General features: G+C 43.5%; 1 protein-coding gene across 1 annotated transcript in view; it reads left to right on the forward strand.

Moving 5' to 3' along the window:
- PCCA (propionyl-CoA carboxylase subunit alpha) overlaps nt 1-20173 on the forward strand; it is a 2516110-nt gene that overhangs the window by 296851 nt on the left and 2199086 nt on the right. Inside the window, exon 4 of the mRNA XM_085622263.1 lies at nt 4160-4228. Within this exon, the coding sequence (XP_085478389.1) occupies nt 4160-4228 (69 nt within the window). The remainder of the gene's footprint in view (nt 1-4159; nt 4229-20173) is intronic.

Consider the following 20173-nt stretch of genomic DNA (forward strand, 5'->3'; position numbering starts at 1 on the left):
CCATTGGGACATTGTCGCTTTCTCTAAGTTAGCATGAGCATGCTGCAGCTTGTCTGCTGCTTTGCGCACATTACTACACAAGTTTATTTTTGCAATAATTTCTATGGCTGTTTTCACATGAGAACTCATCACTGTGTTCACTCTATGCAAGTTTCTGGGATTTTGACTGAACATTGTGAGCAAGGTCGAACAACAATGCCCCTTGTTATTTTATTATGGCAGGCCTTAGCCCGTAGACAAAACAGTGATGCAGCTGTTGTTTGGACAACGTAATTTGATGTTATTAGAATACACAGATCGGTAGCACACACTTGGAGAGGGACCTTTCCTGGGAGAAGAGCGAGACAGCACCTATGATGTAGATCTACCATATATAGGCTGAGGTATGGGGTCTGCTGACAAAGCCCAGAGATCTTCTCATATATAATAATACTGCATCGTAGCAAGGGGAGGGAGATTAGGCTCTATTGTCTTTTCATGATGACATCTCTTTTCATGAATTATGGACTAGCTGCTATGCTGACTGTTTTTGTCCTATGCATTTTCCTGCTTGTTGTGGCACGTATACTGCATTGTGGGGCACGTTAGTTAAAATAAATATTTTAAACTGTTCCATGTCTCTGTCAGATCTTATTGTGGACAAGTACAAGAGTGAGAGCGAAAGGGTGTGTCTTGTTACAGCGATTCCTGAGAGATCTGGGAGTGTTGTGTTCTGGGTTGTCTAATCATTTGTTTCTCTGTGAGTAGGAGAGCAAGTGAGACACTATAACTAGTTGTTCCTGGGCTCATGGGTGGTAAGGTGGTAGTCCCTATACACCAAGGTCCTATAATCCTGCGCATAGTTCTGTGTTTGTGCAGAATCCCTGCAACAGTGAGAGATGTGGACATTGCAGATAGGAAGCTTGATGCCCTGGGACTGCTACTGGCGAAGAGACTGGTGGCTTGTGGATGGGGTAGAGGACATGCCTTTAAGTTCAAGCCGTGGATTGCAGACCTGGTGTATTGCTGTGAACAATTAATAATATATGCAGATATGCTGCCTCCCTCCTCCAGACAGAGAGCCATTTGGCAACCCTTCAAAACGTATCTCATGCAAAATGCGGGCTAGCGAGAACAGCCCGTTTGCTCCCTCTTGGCCCAGTACGGGATGAACCTTAATGTTTGAGCTTATAAGAAACCCCCAATGTCTCCCCCCCCCAACCTCAGCAAAAGATGCCGGTGACTTTTACCATGGGCGCGAGGTATAAGCCCGGCCTATATCAGACTATAGGTGCTAACGAGAGGTACTCCTCATTTGCAGGGATGCTGTACGTGCTCACTTCTCTGTACTTAATGTGCTGTGCTTTGTACTATCTCGATAATGTACATGTCACAATTGATTTTTGATGCCCATCTGTGCCTTTCTTAACTTATGGTTTAAGTTTCGCAGTGGTTGTAGGCCGCTGTGACTTTGCACTCTTTGTAATTTCCTTTGTTTGTCAATTAAACTTATCAAAAACGATAGATGCATCATTGGGCATAACCTAGTTGGGAATGTGGGTAAAAGTGGAACAAGATGTTTTTATATTTCTGTGTGGACAAAAGTATTTCTATAAAGGGAGCTTGTTTTCCTTAACACACTACTGTAATTGCTGACTGGCATTATCAGTATTTCAGAGAGGTCATCAATTGAATGCTCAACCTATCAATCAGTGGTGAATAGAAAATCGCAAGCTTCTTCAGCCACAGGCAGAACTGGATGTGTGTGTAATGTTGGTCTGTGGGGATAAACTACTTAGCCCCTCCTTCATGATTATAATTAAAAGAGTACCGGTGCATGCAAGGAGGCAGAAGGTGTTTGGATCTGAATAGTGCCTTGGAGGATGGCACTAGTGTATTTCCAGTTCACCCCGAACTTTGCAGGGATGTTCAAATCTTATTTCATTGTGATGTTAAAAAATCTGACGGGCGCCCCCATCCTGCGGTAATATGTGAGGCTTGCAACGCTGGTACTGTTTCCTAGAGAAGTTTCTGGAGATGTTGGTCTACCCCAGGCCTTTCAGTCAGTGGCCAGGGTCTTTCAAGACTCATGGGCAACAGCGACAATTTAATTGCCAAATGTGGCTTAGGCTGATTTTGCCACTAGCTGTGTCAGTAATTAAATGATTTGAGAAACTTTTAATAAATCCGTATCTCCATCCGCAAGCTGGAAACTGTTTGCCGCATAGATGCTAGACTCCATATAATTGGTGTTCGAGCGACTAACTGGGCTGCAACATTTCTTCATCAGTAACATGGTTGAATTGAATTTACTGTGCACCACTTAGAGATGTTGAGAGTACAGGATTTGTGGATTTATTATGGAAAATAGAAGTAGGCTTTTTCTTTGCAAATTTACCTTTTGTGGCATTAATTCTCCCACGAGTTGTGATTTCAGCACAAATTTGGGGAAAGTGTAAAACTTCGCAAGTTTGTGAAGTTGCAAAGTTTTTCATTCAAATTTGTTTGGGTTGCAAAAAGAAAAATCTTAGCACATCCATGCCTTAGGCAGGTGCTGGATGTTAGGTGTGGCTCCATCACAGATAAAGGAGGAGGACTAGCAGGAGCCAAAGTGTGTAGAAGATAAATGGCCAATACTGATGGCGTAGGTGACATGGTTTGTTGTAAATTTAGTAATGTTTTCCAGTGTTTCTGGGAATTGTAGCTTGGTAAAATAGATGTTACCTGTAGCTGAAGGACTTTGTTCTAAGCAAAATCCTCTCTTCTACATCCTTATCAAATGTTGCCTTAACTTCACAGTAGTTAGCAAGAGTCTGTGTATATCTACTAGGATATTCAAAATACCAAGTGAAACATCGATTTCAGCATATCCCTCGCCTTAACAAGTGTACACGTTCCACCTCTATGAAGGCCTTCTGTGATACCAGTGGCTGGCTGTATTCAGTATATAACTTTAGATTGTATGGTCTAATTAGTACTTTGATTTTTCAACCATCAGCGGCAGTTTATTTATTTTACTATTGTTCAGTCAGAACTATTCTGTTTGCTCAAAGATTCAGAATGGCAATGTTTCTTCCTGCACCAACTTTTCTGTTTTCCTTGCGTTACGTCCTCACTGGTTTCCCGGAAATAGCTAGAAAAACTTTGTTTCAGAAATGCGTAAGCCTCTGACCATGATGTTGTTACCACCGCTTCACAAGGTTACAGGTTTATCCTTTTCGGAGTGTGTGACCAACCAATTCTGAGAGCAAGCAGTCCAATGTATTACCTATCCATTTCTTGCCTCTTGGCCTATTGGAGAATAGTTAATCTGTTCATATCCAGCAAATCTCAGGTATATAGGACTTCATTGCCCCCTCTTTTGTGCTCTGGTTGTCGTTGTAGAACAGGCTCAGCTCCACAGTTCTATCTAAGAAACATACAGCTTACTTACTACTGCTTACTTTGGTACCTTTTTTGTGTAAAGGTTCCTCAAGCGAGTAGCTCGTGAGCTACTGACTGATCTCCACCTACCTGCAAGTAGCTCTCCAGTGTGCAGAACAGCATACTATATTAGAAGCTTTTGCTTGGTTGAATTAATGTATTCATGAAAATGTGTGTCTTCAGAACTCATAAGCTGACGTTTAGAGAAAAATGGATTTCCAAAATATATTTAAAGTTTATATTTGAGTGAGAAATGATGTAATAATTCCCTGGTGCTGCATTGCAGCTATTGCTGCTGGGTAGTACCCTTGTAGAGGCATTCCCAATTGAAAAAATGTTTTTTTACATTAGTGCTGGTAACTCTGCATGATGCACTGAGGTGATCACTGCTGGTAATCATGCATGGAGTCGCCACTAACATAATCTTGTCTGACATGTTCACTATTACAACACTAATAATATTAGTGGCTTGGGATCATTTTCATTGAACATAAATAGCTCTAGTTACAGAAAAGGTTGGAGACCCCTGAATAAACACTGTACCCGCTTCGAGAGGTGTTATTGCATTTGACAATGCTAATGTGCAAAGAGCAGTCCGGTTATTCTGCATTCTTTTCAAAGTCCTCACTATTTCTTTGGTGTAACGCTTATTAATGTTGCTTTCAAATGGTTGCCTCTGCGGAACGTTTTCTGTGAAGTACATGATGGTCCATAACTGCATCCTATATATGTATGTTTTTCTTTTCGATTCGAACAGGTTATGAAAACATGCAAGAAGATGGGTATTAAGACAGTTGCCGTGCACAGTGACGTTGATTCGGCTGCTGTAAGTAGGACCACTTCCTTCCTGTACTGCTGTTGCGTAGATGTTTAGCTATTTTTCTGAATCAAAGAAAATAATGTTGCAGCTTCCCATTTATTGCAGGGTTTTAGGGTGTTTGTGCACTTTACGACACACTTCCTGACACACTTCCTGTGCATCATTTAGGGACAGCTATTTGAATGCTACTTAAAAATATCTGAACAACCGTTTGAAAATTGAGACGATGGATTAATTATTTATTTTTTTAACACAAACATTTGTCATTTTCATTAAGAGTAGGCTGTTCGACCTATGACTTCCAGTTCGTACGAATTCTAATTTTACTCTGCATACATTATGAAATATTTGGTTTAAGGGTGGTTTGTTATGACTTAATCCAAGTGTTATAATAGCGGCGTCCAGTTACCATAACATTATAGGTTAGCCATTTCTGGTTTGTAGACTTAATGAAAAGATAATTTCAGCTTCTCAAATAATTCTTTTCTGCTGTATAGTTCGAGTTTTATCTAATTTGAGTTCTCGATTTCATCCAGCTTGACAGCATGACACACACACATGCTCTTAAAGTCGTGGAATTCCTATCGCCGGTATGAACTGCAACATTTTGTGTGGTCCTTTATAAATGACCTTTCTTTGCAGTTTTAGAACACGTTCAAAACGCTTGCATAGCGTATTGACTACCTGGATTTGGTGGTCTTTTCTCTGGCAACCTATACCTCCTTGAATATAGCACATCATAAAGGTCATTCCTTACGTTGTCCCTTTTTGCATTTTTAGAATACCCTTTCAGATGCACATGCAAAACAAATAGCCCTGCTTCTTAACATAATGCTTTTTTGTCCTCCTGTAATGGCTTTTTTTGCTGCGTTTTACCGTTGTCTTTTGGAGAGATCAGAGTGAAGAGGGTTTTGTGAGTAGGACTTAAAATTTGCATTAGTCATAGCCCTGACCTTCAATCCACCCTGGGCGCTCTTTTCAAAAAGCTTGAATGGGGTAGGGCTAAAACAATACATTTTCATTAAGAAGCCTCCGCAGTAATTGCCAGCTTTGTGTGTCCAATGTTGATGTTTGAGTTGACTCATTTGCTGGTGTTTCCTTTGGTGGTTAAAAGTAACTGAGCTCCCTTGAGCTGAACCCCGAGTCGAAAATCCTCAACTGCAGTCCTTTGCTTCCAACCAGCTTGCTAAGAGCAGTCAGTGCCTGTGGGAAAAGTTAAAATATTCAGTGCGTGTGGGAAAAGTTAAAATATTCGGTCAGTTGTCTGCGATACGTTTTATTTCTATAGTGCCTTCTGTGCATACCCACAAATATAGCACCAGCACATACTGTTTTTGTGAGGTACCTGCAGACTCATTACTAGAGTCAGTCACAAATGGTAGCTTTTTTTCTTCTAGGGGCGATTTGCAACTTTATAGACTGTACCTCACTTTACAGTGTAATTATATATTGTGCGCCGGAGGTTATGTCAGATGGCTTCCAACAGAAGCACACTTATTGTGGTTAGTCACAATAAATGAACACATGGGAATGGAATGTATGAAGTCCACACAGCATCAGGCGTTCTGTCTGAATGAGTGGTAGAGTCTAGGACATAAACCAGCACACACAGCCTTCAGAAGGCGTGTGGAAGGACTGCACACGACTCTAGGACAGAAACCAGCGCACACAGCCTTCAGAAGGTGTGTGGAAGGACTGCACACGACTCTAGGACAGAAACCAGCACACACAGACAGCCTTCAGAAGGCGTGTGGAAGGACTGCACACGACTCTAGGACAGAAACCAGCACACACAGACAGCCTTCAGAACACGTGTGGAAGGACTGCACACTAGCCTGTCTGAAACGGCAACTGAGTTTTTTTCATACTTGTATAGATATTTGTGTTGGGGATATTAGAACATTTTACAGAAGTGTGTGAACATGATAAAGTCGAGATGCATAATAAACTGTGGCGGGGACAGGAAACATTTCAGGGATAAGATAGTTTGAGGAGTTATGAGTGGGTTAAGATTGGAGGGCAGCTGTTGTAGCAACTCTAACAGAAGCCATTAGGGAATCGCATAAGCAGCCTAAAGGATGGCTTAGAAATATTATTTAGTGATTCATTAGTGTGTGTGTGTGGTAGTCTTTTAGCAACTGGTTAGTAGTTTCAATGGTAGGTGAGCCTGTTAAACTCGTCAGGGCTGAAGTCTTAACTATACCTTTGTGGAAGTGACTTGGGCACTGTCTGCGTTTGCTCAGTAAAGTACATATTTCGATCTTCCTAGCAACAGCTCCCAAATCATCGTTAACTGGTTTGGCCTACCTAAAGATACCCAACCTTCGGTGTGGCCTTCCTCCACATTTTCAGCAGCACACAAAGCTTGTCTCTGCATGGCCAGCAACGTTTATAAACGACTCCAAATTACCATCGGTATGTATGGGAAGTGTAAATATGTTCAGTGACTGGGACATGTACGCCCATTCCCTACCTAGCAGATGGTAATCCAAGACTCCGCATTCCCAGTAATAAGCAGTGGCAGCCTATACTTGCCCGTCAACATGTGTGTTCATCTTCCACTTGCGAGTCAACATGTCCAGCTAGCATCCTCATGTCCAGCGACATCTGTAGCCTGCATCCACTAGGCCCGAAAGAGATCTGGCCAGCAACATACATGGACAGTTTAGAGTGACCTGGGAAAAGTTTATAAGAGCACCATCATGTTGAACAACAGGTAAAGTGGACATTAATATTCACCGCAACGTATGTGTAGCTCCCAGTAATTGCTATTCAGTTTCTGCATTTTATTTAATACCCATTATCCTAGTCTGTCTGTCTTCCTCTCACTCCTACTTTTCTGCCTTGCTGTCGCTCCCACTATATTCATCTCATTGTGGCTCTCACTCTCACTCTGTTTCAACCCAGGGTAGAACTTATTTCAGTTTAGGTCCCTGTCTCACTAAGTCGGACTCTCACCCTGTGATTCACTCTTATTCTCTTTCTTGCAGTTACTCACTCTTTGTCTTTCTCTCCCATGTAGTGCTTCTCTATCTCTTGCTGCCTGAAAGTGCTTCTCTCTCGTTCTCAATGTGTGTCTAACATTCTCTTGCCCAGTTATTAGTCAGACAATCTTTCCTTTTCTCCGTTTTCACGTTTTCCATTCTTCCTCTGCATCCTTACCTCTCCTGTGCCTCAGCAGGCAGTGCAGTGGAGTGAGTGGCTTTGCACAACAGAAGACTGAACCAGAGAAGGGATGGTGACCCAGGAGAGAAAAACACGTCAAATGTTGCCACAGTAAGTGGCTTGCCACACAGAAAACAGGCTATTGGAGTATCACTGCCTTAGAAAAGGGCCACCAGGCATCACAGCATGTGACTTCACTGTTGCTCAAGGAAAACTTCATTCTCCAGAATAAGATTGTGTTATTTCTCCAGACCCTTCCCATAAAATAGTATCCATGAATGCCAGTGATCAAAAGTACCAAAATTAATCTGTTCGACTAGACCAGTGGTTCTTAACCTGTGGTCCGGGGATCCCTACGGATCCACGAACCCCACTCAGTGGGTCTGCAACTACTTTGTTAAGATTAACTGATTTTCTGATTATTAAAGTGTATATAAATAAAGAAGCAAAATGTACAATTGAAAATTTTAAAATGCTTTGAAGGGATTCGAAATTGGAGGCTAAAACTGATTCTACTATCCTCAAATTGATTTGTGGGAGCAGTGCAAGTGCATCAAAGAGATGAGTGGCCTCAGTTGAACTTGGAAAAGTTCCAACCTTCCAGTTAAAATTATGTTTGAAAAATATTTGTGAATTAAATAACATTTTGTTTTAATTTGTGTTTTTGTTTGACAAATGCTTATTTCTGTATTTTCTGTGTATTGTTTTATGGTTCAAATCATCGAAAATGCTTAGGCTGAAATCCCTAGTTTCCAAAATTAACTCAGTAGGGGTCCCAGATTTTTAGTAATGATTCAGTGGGTGTCCCTTGGTTCCTGTAATGATTAAACGGGGGTCCACGGAGTCAAAAGGTTAAGAACCACTGGACTGGACCACACAGCTCTGTATGGAATTGTCCACTGTAAATGGCACATACCTCGGGATTATGACTTTTGAAGAATGGAGGTGGTCAGATCTGTAGAGAACTCCCATAGCTAAACTCTGAACGGGTCGCTTGGTGGAGCCATGTGAGAAGTTGGCCTGGCATATGCTGTCCACTAGTTATAGGGGACACCTTGCACCAGTCCAATTCGACTCTTAAGGTGATAGGTTAAAAGACAACCTTTAAAGAAAGCTATCCTAGTGGTAGCTGTGGAGAGCAGCCTTCAGGCTAAGTCTTGAAGGAGTGTTAAGCTTATTGTTTTACCATAGATAACCTCTTGAATAACCAAATGAAAGAGTAGTCCACACAGGTATATATATAAAATATATGTATTTATTCTAAGAATAATCCCACTAGTCTCTTTATGAGGCTGGAGGTAAAGATACAATTCAAACAAGCATTGATAGTTACAATAAATAGCACTGGAATCATAGGGCCCCAGGGGGGGACCAAACCATATATTAAAAAAGTGATCTAAGAACCACGACAATTCTACAGACAATGCCTAGGGCATTTAGGGTCGCTGGCCCCTTGTGAAACCACCCAAGGTAGTGAGGAAGGGGACCCATGGGAGACGCGTGCAGTGGTATAAGTTACTGTCGGGATCTCTATTAAAGCCAATGGAGAATGTCACGGTTGATTTTTCAAGATTAAAAACACTTCTAGCAGGAGTTCAAGTTCAAGAGTTTAGAGTTAAGCTTTTGAAGGGCCCACACCCACGAGAGTACCGAGGTACCACTGTTACCTGCCCCAGGGAAGCCGGGTGCATATGTCGTTTTCGATGTCGGGTCGCGGGCTAATTTTCAATGGCAAAACGTGAAGAACTGCTGCTAGCAAGAAGCGTTGTCGATGTCGTGAAGATTGAAGATGTAGATCTTGAAGAGAAGGACCTGAAAGCAGAGGGGACATTGTCTGGGTCACGGCACAGTGACCAGGGGGCTCAGGAGATAGAGCCCTTTCAATGTCAGGTGCTTCCAGGTGGAAGAGGGGTAGCTTGGATTGTCAGCCACAGGGTCCAGGAGGCTTCAAGGAAGGCCAGCTTCTGGAGGGCGACTGTCCCACGAAGGATGAGGGTCGCTGCGGAGTTAGTGTCCGGATTGGATCCACTAAGCCTTGGCAACCGCAACCCACGCAAGAATCACAAAACAGCTACTGGTGCAGACCCACAAGGTCTGAGCGAGGTCTCCAGCGAGGAGACTGAAGAGCAGGCCTGGAGCAACCAGGGGAACTCTTGGAAGTGAAGATTGACCTCCGCCAGGGCCCACCAGTCGAGAGACAAGGGACCGCGGGAGGCAGCAATTTGGCGTACGTAAAGATGCTCCCACAGGTCGCCGGAGCAGGCTAGGGCATCGATCTTTGGCACAGATGATGCTGAGAGGTTGGCTCAAAAATGGGCCAAAGCACAACTTCCCCACTCGTCGGGTTCGTGTGCTGTGCAAGAGGTGGCCGGTGTCCTGGGGTATTGGGGATCTCGGCACCCACGGGGTCCACGGTGCTGAGCTTTGCTGTGCACACTCACTGGCCTCTGGGATGCTTGGAAACCCACCTCAAGGTAGGTAGGAGTCGTCGATGTCCGTAGGAGCAGCGAAGTTCCAACCGGGTCACTTGCAGTGTTTCAGGTGCCTGCCAAGCAGGGGGGGTAACTCCTTTACCCCAAGGGAGATTTCTTCATTCAGCTTGGCGGCAGAAAGTCGAAGTTCAAGTCTGTAAAGTCCAAGAATAATCTGAGGCTCTGGGGACCCTGTATTCACCTTTATCCAAAGATTAGGGGAGTGTCCAGATCCAGCCCACCAATGAGAGTTCAGGCGGGAAAGGGTGGCTACACCCTCTCCCCTATGTGTGGTTTCCCGCCTGGGCAGGGAACAGGATGCGCCTGAACGGGTTTGAGGCGGTGTATGCAGAAGTAGGCACTGGAGAAGCCTACGTGCAAGTCTGAAAGACATCCTATGGTGCACCCACCCAGTTCCAATCCACATAGTCTGTCTGGGGTGGTGGGAGCACCTCCCTGCAACAAGATCCCTATTGTCCAGCTGCTGTGGCTGGAGTTCTGCCCAGCAACAGGCAGCCAGAGTCGTGTGGGTGGCGGGTAGCATCCATTTTGTACTACGTGTGCACTTTTAAATTGGTGTCTAAAATCTGCCACTTTTACCCTATCACCCCTCTAGCAGGGGGGAATCATGCCCTCACTCCCATGGTTGGATTGGGGGTATGATTCCTACATGTTTGACATCAAACACGACATGGTTCTGTGCAGCCACTCAAGTTATCACGCTATCGCGATTACTTGTAATGCGGTCAAGAGTATATGGTATGGCTGCACTACAAACAACCCAGCAATAGTTTTATGAAGGTTGCAGAGCGGCCCTACTCAGGTAGGGGTTCCCCCTCACACATATCTCAGCACCCTGCCTTGTAGGATTAGCAAGGCCTGCCTTAGGAGTGACCTATGGAGATATATGTGTTGTATTAAGTGGGATACAGGATACCTATATCCCTCTAAGGGGTGCAAGCACCACCTTACCCAGACTACAGTAGTGGTCTGGTGGTGTCAGTTTGTATGGCTGTCCCAGGGGTGGCACAATAAGTGCTGCAGCCCCTGGTAGGCCTCTGAGGGACCCATGCCCTGGGTACCTAGGGTACCATCTACAAGGGGCTGATAGGGTGTACTCAGTATCCAATTGGGATGTACCTAGGGTACTCACATCAGTTTAGAGAGGAAGCAGATAGGCTGGGGTCCTGGATAGCAGGATCCCAGCCAGACTAGTCAAAACCATTCAAATATCAGGAAAAAAGTTGGGGGTAACCATATAGTCAGATTCCACCTTCCTACAAGCCAGATTAATTAATTCTAAATCATAACCATCTCAGTAAAAGAGATGGGTGATGACTGTTTACTTGGGTTGCTTAAGGAAAAGGGGCTGAGACCAGAGAAAAGTTCGAGAAAATTTGATTTAAAACCTTGTAGTGATGAAACCTACCATTCATGTTTATAGGCACTGCAAAGACAATTTCTGCCAAAAGCCTAGCTGTTATGCTTCTTAATTCTAGAATATGACTTGGATTTTCTATTAAATCAACTGGTATGCCCCCAAATTACAGAAGAAACAAAATATTGTGATGCAATAAAATTGTGTGTTTTTAGGTGTATAGTTTTTTAAAAAATGCTGTTGTATAAGTTTTCTTTACAGTTTATGAAATGTAGTTTTTATTACTTTCAATATGTATATCGGTTAATCAATTAATATTAGGTGTTAGTATGTGTTTTTTATTTTATTAGTATAAGTTGTAACTTGTAATATGAAAACTATTTTCTTAAAATGTAGTATTGTTTAATTTAGTAGCGGGTTGTTTGGTTTTTAGGGAATTAGGGTGAGAAGTAAATATAAAATATAAATGATTGCTTTTTATTTCGAAGTCATTTTTATGTAAATTGGTAGTTGTGTAAATTATTTTATTGCTATTTTAGTATAGTTTGTCATTTTTAATGTGTGATTTTAATTTATTTTAATTAGTAGCTTTTCATTTAGTATTAGGTGGTTGTGTTTTAGTGGATTAGTGTGGGAAGTTACTTGAAATATAAATTGCTGTTTATTTAAAAAAAAAAATTGTTAAATAGTTGGTAATTAATTTTGCGCGTTGATTGTTTTTATTATTTTAGTAATGGTTGTAATTTTTATTGTGTAATTTTGATATTTGTAAATGTAATTAGTAATTTTCAATATAGTAGTGGGTTGTTGGGCTTTTCGGGGATATGAGTAGAAAATTATATTTAAATATAAATTGTTTTTTAATAATGAATTTAAGCTATTAAAATTAGTTGCTAATTATGTAAACTTTGTTTTGTTTTTAATTAGGTGCTGATTTGTTGATCATTTTAATTATAAAATATAGAAACATAGTTTAATACTTTGTTTTAATGTCATTATTTTATTTAATGATTCAATTAACAATGTTTCATTTATAAAAGAATTTTATTAATGATTTATATTTATTATGAGTCAGTCATCCTTCACGTCTTTGATAGAAATATTTGGTCTACTCAAACAGCATGCTATGAAGGAATGATAGCATTTGGCAAAATCTCATGAATATCTCATACTGATTCAAACTCTTGTTAAGAAAACTCCAACTAAAAGGAGCTATTCATTTAAGCAAACTGAAATCTTGACTAAGCACATGGTTCAACAGATCCATACTTGCACCCAGCAGAAACAAAGGCACCTCCCCACATTCCCATGCGGAAGAACACCCCAGATTTCTTGAAGTGTAAAAGGCCATGTAAAGGAAAGAGAGGCACTATGGCATTGAAATGTGTCGCTTTGTTCCAAAGGGCACACCACTGCATACCAATTCTACCCAATCTCGACATCACCCACAATGAGAGTATCATTAAGGAACCCGAAGGCACCGCCACATACGCAAAACACTCCCAACAAAAATCCAATAGCCGACATAGCATGCAACACTCAGACATTGAATATGACTCGTTACAACGCCTTGTTACCACGCAAAGCCATTACATCGACTTGCAGTAGATGGCGTGCTTACATTAGAAATGTATAATTTACTATTCCAACTCCAACCTACGTAACAGTAGGGAAGGTGTTGGAATAGGAAACTATACTATTTCTAATGTTAGCAAGCCATCTACTGCAAGTCATGGTAATGACTTGTGTAGGAATGGCATTGCGTGGTAACAACGCGGTTGTTGTAACAACTGTGTTGTAATGGCATCGCGATGTGATGTCTGCGTTGTAGTGGCTGTTTCCCCATACATTCATAGGTTAGAATGGAGTGTCTTCCCCGCCCCCTTCCACCTTGGAGAAAGCCGTGGTGATATCTCCCAATCAGAAACAGGCAGTTTGTTGAACATAGCACATATGGAGAATGAGAGCGTGAATAAACAATCAACTATGAAGGCACAAACAAGGGTTTTAACAAAGGCATACTACACTAATAGTGATAAAACACTCTCTAGATTCAGACAGCACATCAGAACATAATGCCCTGACACCTCCAGGGACAGAAACATAGTCCTACTCCACCCTGATAAATCCCAGTCATAGTTGTTCATGTAACTTCCTGTGTGCTCCCCTTTTCTACCCCTCTTCCATATCGCTTGTCACCTCACAGCCATCTGTTTTAGACCTGTGATGCAGTCTCTTCCAACCCTGTCTGCTTGTTCTGTATGTCTGTTTATTATAACGATTGCAAAGATTTAGATTAACATTTTGAAGGTGCGCCCAGATCCGTGCCCTTGCAAGCGTTCTTTCTCTCACATCTTGAAAGGCATCTCCAGTCTCTCTGGCACTTTGCTTCTGATTAGGTTTTGTGGTCTTTGGTCTAAAAATTCCTGATGCCTCAGAGACCAGAACACATGTCATTGAAGCTGGTCCAGGGATAATTTCAGAGATGGCCTGATACAAGGGAAGATGAGTTGTGGGGATTGGCTTTCCCTTGCCATGCACAACTTGAAGCTACGGATTTATGTTCTCCCAGAATTTCTGGGGTTATATTTGCAGATTTCTGTGACACCTAATGCATTCCCAAAACTCTCTGGCTATTCAATAAGACCTAGGGAACTGGCATCCATAACATTGGAAAGTTAAAGATCGTGTCCTTCAGCATACTCTGGGTTCTTTTACCCTTTTGATGTCCTGTTCTTTCTAGAAGCTCTGCGATCTCAAGAAAATAGACTAGTTGGGCTCTGTACTTAAATCTGTTATGGAGAGGCAGCAAAAGGATTTAACCTCTGTAACCTTCTGAGGAGGGTTCTGGTACTATTCCAACATAGGATTTATGAATTAATGTATGCCAGAACAGGAACTACATGTAAACAGGAACATGCAAAACGCTAACATAATGATATGAAGTAAGTACACTTACACTGTGACAAGGCACACACTAATGTGGGAAGAGGTAGTTCATAGCAAGCCTGGCAACACACTGCTATAAAATAAATATGACAAACTGTGGAAATAGGGTAGACGGTTCTACATATCCTATTTGCAGCATAAACCCCCCCTGAGTACAAATGAACAAGTAATATTAGAGGATCACAAGAACTCCGCACCACTGCAAGGGAAAACTCCTAATCTAGGAGTCTTAGGTTGCACACTTAGGGTCACCATTGGTCCAAAATGCTAAGTAATTGGCACATGCTCTGCCCAGTAAAATCAGCATTACCCAACATGTAAATAGATTGGGTCAGAGGGATGGCCCAGAAAAAGGAGATTTTCATATGAGTGGTGGTGCAGGATGGGCCAGGTGTAAGGCCTTTCGACCAGAGAGATGGACCCATGAGCAACTGGGTGCAGTGAGCCGGAGCTATGAAACTCCAGGTGTAGGCTCAGGAGTATCAGGCTATGAGGGTTGACTGCAAGGGGCTTCAAACTAGGTGGCTCAGACTTAATCTTTCAGTATGTGATTAGACGGGGTGATTTTGGACGTAGGAGTAAAAAGTTTAAATATTAGACAAGACAGTCTGCTTAAGATTTAAAGGTCATGATATGGGGCTCGCGGGTAAGAAGCGAGTGTTTGGGCCAAGAGTACGAGGCAGATGATTCAGTTATAAAATGTCTTGAAATTAAACTGTTGGTGTGTGTTAAGAAGTAATACATCATAAATTAAGGTGGGTGAGGAGATTTAAGGAGGGAAATTGTACACAGTGTGGCTCTTGGGTAGAGCTCAGGTAGTACAGACTCATAGTGAGACCGGAGGGATATGTTCAAGAGTAAGATCTTGATGTTAGACTTGAAAGAGCGGTTACTAGATACTATACTAATACAGAGTTGTTCTTAAATGGGCTTCTACTTTGAAAACTACGACAACAGGTGGTCATTAAGATTACCATCAAGTAATCTGAAGACACTAACATCCACTCCTTGCTCCATAACCAGAAAGCTAATGAGGTTTCCATTGTTGGGACAGAAGTTTTACCTGCATGGTAAATAGATATGCACCCTTACCTTGAGTCAACAGACTGCAAGTGAATCTGGCATCTGGATTTTCTTTTAGCCCAGCACAAATGAAATCCTGCATGTGTGCTGAATCCCAGGCCCAAAACTGACGGTGGGAACTAGCGCCTGACACGAAGGTTAAGGAGGGATGCCAAAAGCATATACCCTAGGTGGCAAGAGACTTCTGCCTGTGTTTCTGAGACATATACAGTGAGCAGTGGTGGTAGCTACCATTTTGAATCTATACTGTATGGTTAGACCCGTAGAGGTCCAGGTGAGACTGCAATGCTTACAGGAGCTACTCATGTAAAGGTCTACTTGCGTGTCATACCCATACCCTGAGTTAACATCCTCATATTTAAGTTGAGTGCTTGTTGTGCATAGAGTGCCTGGTAGAAATACTCCATGTTTGAGTGTAGGAGAACGGCAGCCAGGGGTTTCCATTTTGGATTGCTCCTGGCTTTGAGGCTGCTCAAAGTTAAGATTGTGATACAGCCTCCCCAGACAGTAGAAGTGTAGTGTTTTTTCCCCTAAGTTTGAGGGTGGTACTGCAGACAGTCAATTGTGGAGTAACGAAGACAGAGCTGCCTTAAGAGATTTTATTACTTATTTTGCAGAAGATTGCAGATTAGTCCTTCCTTGGTTGATGGTGGGGATATCTGGGTGTATCAGCAGATTCAGTTGTTAAAGTAGAAGACGTTTCTAGGCATGGCCTGGGCTTTTTGTCTTCCCTTGAGTGACTCTTTCAAGGATGCTGATGAGATGTAGGTGCAGAGCATCACTTTTCATACCCTTCTGTTCTGGTTCCCTTGATTTAGGCCAGGATCATCACTACCTGCTGTAAGAGCCTTCACTTTACACAATGAATTGGTCTTCACTATAGAAGGAAGATGAATTTATGAAAGAGATCCATCCCATGCTGGTTCCTGAACTGCAGGCTGTGGATCCCCTGCCTGAAAACAATGTATAAAGGTGGACACAAACGTGAGCACTTGAGTTCCAGGTCCAAGTTGTTTCACTGACCATGGATGGCTGTACTCCACAGAGTACTCGGAGAGCTTGTAAGCCTACCTGGGAACCCTCATGCCTATTGAGAGAGCAGGAGGGAGCGCCTTTTCTCACAAGAACAGTCTACACAATATAGGAAAAGCCCAATCACCAAGTCTAGGTAGAGCAGCGGTCCAAAAGAAGCAGATTGCAAAGGGATTGTGTCCAGATCCAACCTGTCTTCCCTGCCCAACCAAAGACTGAGTTGTTCTGACCAATGATCATCCTGAGCTGCTGCTCCTGTAACCTCCACAGAGGAGACCGTGCTCCCTTAGTGCCAGTCCGAGGTCCAGCTCCATGTATTGTAGGAAAGGAGCTCCCCTCCATGAGTGCTGGAACCACCTGTCCAGAGTGCCTTTGCATAGCGAATGCAGTCTTCGCTAGTCCAAGAACTGCATAATCAAAGATTATGGACTGGCCTACCAGTCACAAAACATAGAAAAACTGCCGCACTTCATCCTAGTAAGACTGCACCTGCGCTTAAATCTAAAACTTTTGGTTTCTCTGCATAGTATGCCCCATATACCCCATAGTGTGCAGCCCAGTACCTTATTATATAGTACTTCTCATGTCTTAACCATTTTAGTGCAGTGGTTGACCACCATACTGAAAAGACACTGTTTCTGGTGATAACACCAGAAACATTTGATTTTTTTAAATCAAAGCCAGGATGCGATTCAAGAGCTTCCCTCAAGTCCTGAATTTGACTTCTTTTGTTTTGCTGTGATAAGCAGCGCGCACAGTGTGCCTACATCACAGTGAAACAAAAGTGAAAGCAGACAGAGCTAATGGCGCAGTCTGTTTTCTCTTTTGATCGGTTCAGAGGGTATTACTTGAGCACAGATCAACACCAGAAAGGCAGCATTGGAAAGGGGACAATGTTCCCTCCCCTGTGGATCCCTGCTTTGTTATAGCTCTGTGCAGGCGGTCCCCAAGCAAGGCTGTACTCCACTAGTCACCAGAGACTTTTTTCTGCCAGGGGAGGGACACAAAGGTGCATGGGGCTTTGCTTCACCTGACCCTGGGCACATTCCCCCTGCCTCCACACTTCCAAGGTGACAGAAAATTCACTAGGTAATAGGACATTTTATAAGGTACAGTTTTTGTTTGTTTAGGGGTGCCAGCCCTCCTGGTTGTAGGCCAGATAGGGCGTGTTCACACCCAGTCACCCTCCCCCGGGGTTAGAACAAAGAAGTAGAGTGGGGGGAGTGGGAGGCCTGCCCAGGCATCAGGCTGGGGACGGGCCAGCATTCTTTCTTCCACCTCCCATCAAGGGATCAGATTGGGGGATTTAGGACAATTCTGGCGGGGGAGGGGCCAGGGGAGTGGGGTGCCAAAAGCCTAATAGACACCAGGTGTGTATAATATACGTTTTTAAAGAAACAAATTAGGGGTGTGGTCTTGCTGCCTGGACGTTTAGCCTATCCCCCACCCGTAGCAACCCCACAGTCTTTCTACCCTGCCTGGGGCGCAGAGCTTCCCTAGCACCCCCACATTCTTTCTGCCTGCCTGGGGCACCAAAACATCCCTATCCCCATCGTCAGCGAGAGGAAATTTGGATTCCTTTGGGCATAGTTTTGACATATGACCTGGCAAAGTGGGGGTAAATCCAACTTTCCTCTTACTTGTAATGCTGATTGGATGCAACGTTCAGGTTCAAGCTTGGATGCCACCCAGGGAAACCTACTGAACCCAGACATTCCTGAAAATTGGACAGTCGGGCATTTCAGGGTGGTGTGACTTGCATGGATTCCTCTGTTTTCTTACCCAGAATGCCTTGAAGATCTCAATCTTTGGCTAAAACCACACATTTTCCTCACATTTTAATCTGAGGGAAGCTTATGGAATCCACATGGATCCACATAGTTTCTACCTTTTAGCATTCCCACACTTCTCCTGAGAAACACAATACCCAACTTGTGTGTGGCTGGCCTAGTTCACTCGATGGGAACGGAACAACCCATGGACCATGCTAGCCTCCTCAAACTTCAAAAAAGGGCTTGGCACTACGGGTGTAATATCCTCAGCAGCAAGGTGTAAAAGAAAAGGACTGGTCTGGACTTTGCAGTCTCTGCCCCCCACACTACTGTCCTGAGATGCCGGGGACTGCTAGCCCTTACTGCCTGAATGGTCAGCTGCAGTAGGGGTGAACTTGGCTCAGTGTGCGGCTCCATAGTAGGTCGTACGGTCGTACCCTAGTAGTAAATGGCTCCAAACACTATGGTCCCCCCCACCACATTCTCTCCAATAACCCTTTAATGGCCTGTGGCCCTCGAATGGGTATTGGTGCACAGCTTATATTCTTCTTAATCACACAAGTTGGTGGTAAATTGAAAAAGTAGCCATCGCCATGCGTCCATCCACAACCAAAAGCTAACAAATAACAAGCATTTACAATGCAATGGTCTCGGCATTGGTAAAGTTAGAGCTATTGGCATTGCTCATGACATTATTTTTGTTTGTTTTTTTTTTTAAAACATGTAAAGAAACGGCATTGTCATGAGCAATGCCAATAGCTCTAACTTTACCAATGCCGAGACCATTGCATTGTAAATGCTTGTTCTTCTGAGTACCGGAACTTCTCCAGGCCTGAGGAGTGTGCCCGTACTCACCCGGGCCTGTCAGGTTTTGGGCACAACGGTCACGTGAGCGTGCACACGCGGCCAGCGAGCAGGGACTGCTTCAAATGTGGTGTGACGTCACCCTCCACCCTGCAGGGTGGCAGATACAAATGGAATTACCTGTAAAGCATTAGTCATTGTATATTTTCCCTGATAGAGCCAGCTTTGCTTTTGCTCTGAAGACCCTAAATAATTCTTAATCCATTTTTTGAAATAAGTTTTCTTTAATTTATTTTTAGCGTGGGTGATGTATTGGAGTCTGTTGCAGACATGGCACAAAAGTGTTTGTTTTTCAACCCCATGTGACAGCCATAAAACCAGTTTCTTTTAGACCAAAACAGGACCTCACATATCAGCAATCGCAGGAGGTCTCACAGATTATAAACAAATGTAAGGTAACCGCTGTTACCTTGTATTTTTAAATGGAAATGGCCGCTGAGTATCGGAAAATGGCAATGACATTTGCAACCAGTTCCAATGGCCACAAAGAGTGCTGCGTGGGAATAACTTTGTCGGGTTACAGTTTGTGGGAGGGGACTGCTAGCACAGCCTGGGTGGCTCCAGGCGTTACGATGCATGTTTCTGTGCACACCCACATGTTATTGGCAGTGGGATGCACCGCACCCTTCGACGTGAGGGCTCTGCGATCCAGCGCAGGAACATGGAAATGCACAATACGCAGGTTCTAGTGGCTCATTTTGAACACTGGTTTGCCTATTCTACGGTCGCTATGGATAAGATATGCTGCAGTATCAGAGCGCCACGCTTACAAGGCCCCGATTATACAGACCAACCAAGCGCAGCCTTCACAGCCGAGACCTAAAAACACAATGTTCAACTCGTTTCAATTGAAGGCCTTTCAAACTTTATTACTTTTGCGAAAACGTCATTGAATTTCTAGCCATTTGTAAATAAAGTCTGTCCAGTGCCAAGCAGTGGTGCAGTACGGTGGTAGGGGTGTATCCGCTGCAGCGAGCTGTGTGCAGGCTGCATACTGCAGGTGCCCGAGTTATCTAATCCAGCGAGATTGAGGGAATGCACCTCAACTTTTTGTTTGTGCGCGACAGACAAAGTAGACCAGACAAGCCTCAAAGGTTCGCCAGGAGAATAATAGCAGGGGTAGCCGCCCGATGCATGTATGTGACTACGTGTGTATCTGGGGTGCGAGGGCCCTCAAAGCCCGGGGCCCGTGATAAACAGCCATGAGGAGGCCGTCCCTGTCCGCGACCTTGCCTTG

The sequence above is a fragment of the Triturus cristatus genome, chromosome 8 (genome assembly GCF_964204655.1).
Source record: "Triturus cristatus chromosome 8, aTriCri1.1, whole genome shotgun sequence".
Lineage (NCBI taxonomy): Eukaryota > Metazoa > Chordata > Amphibia > Caudata > Salamandridae > Triturus > Triturus cristatus.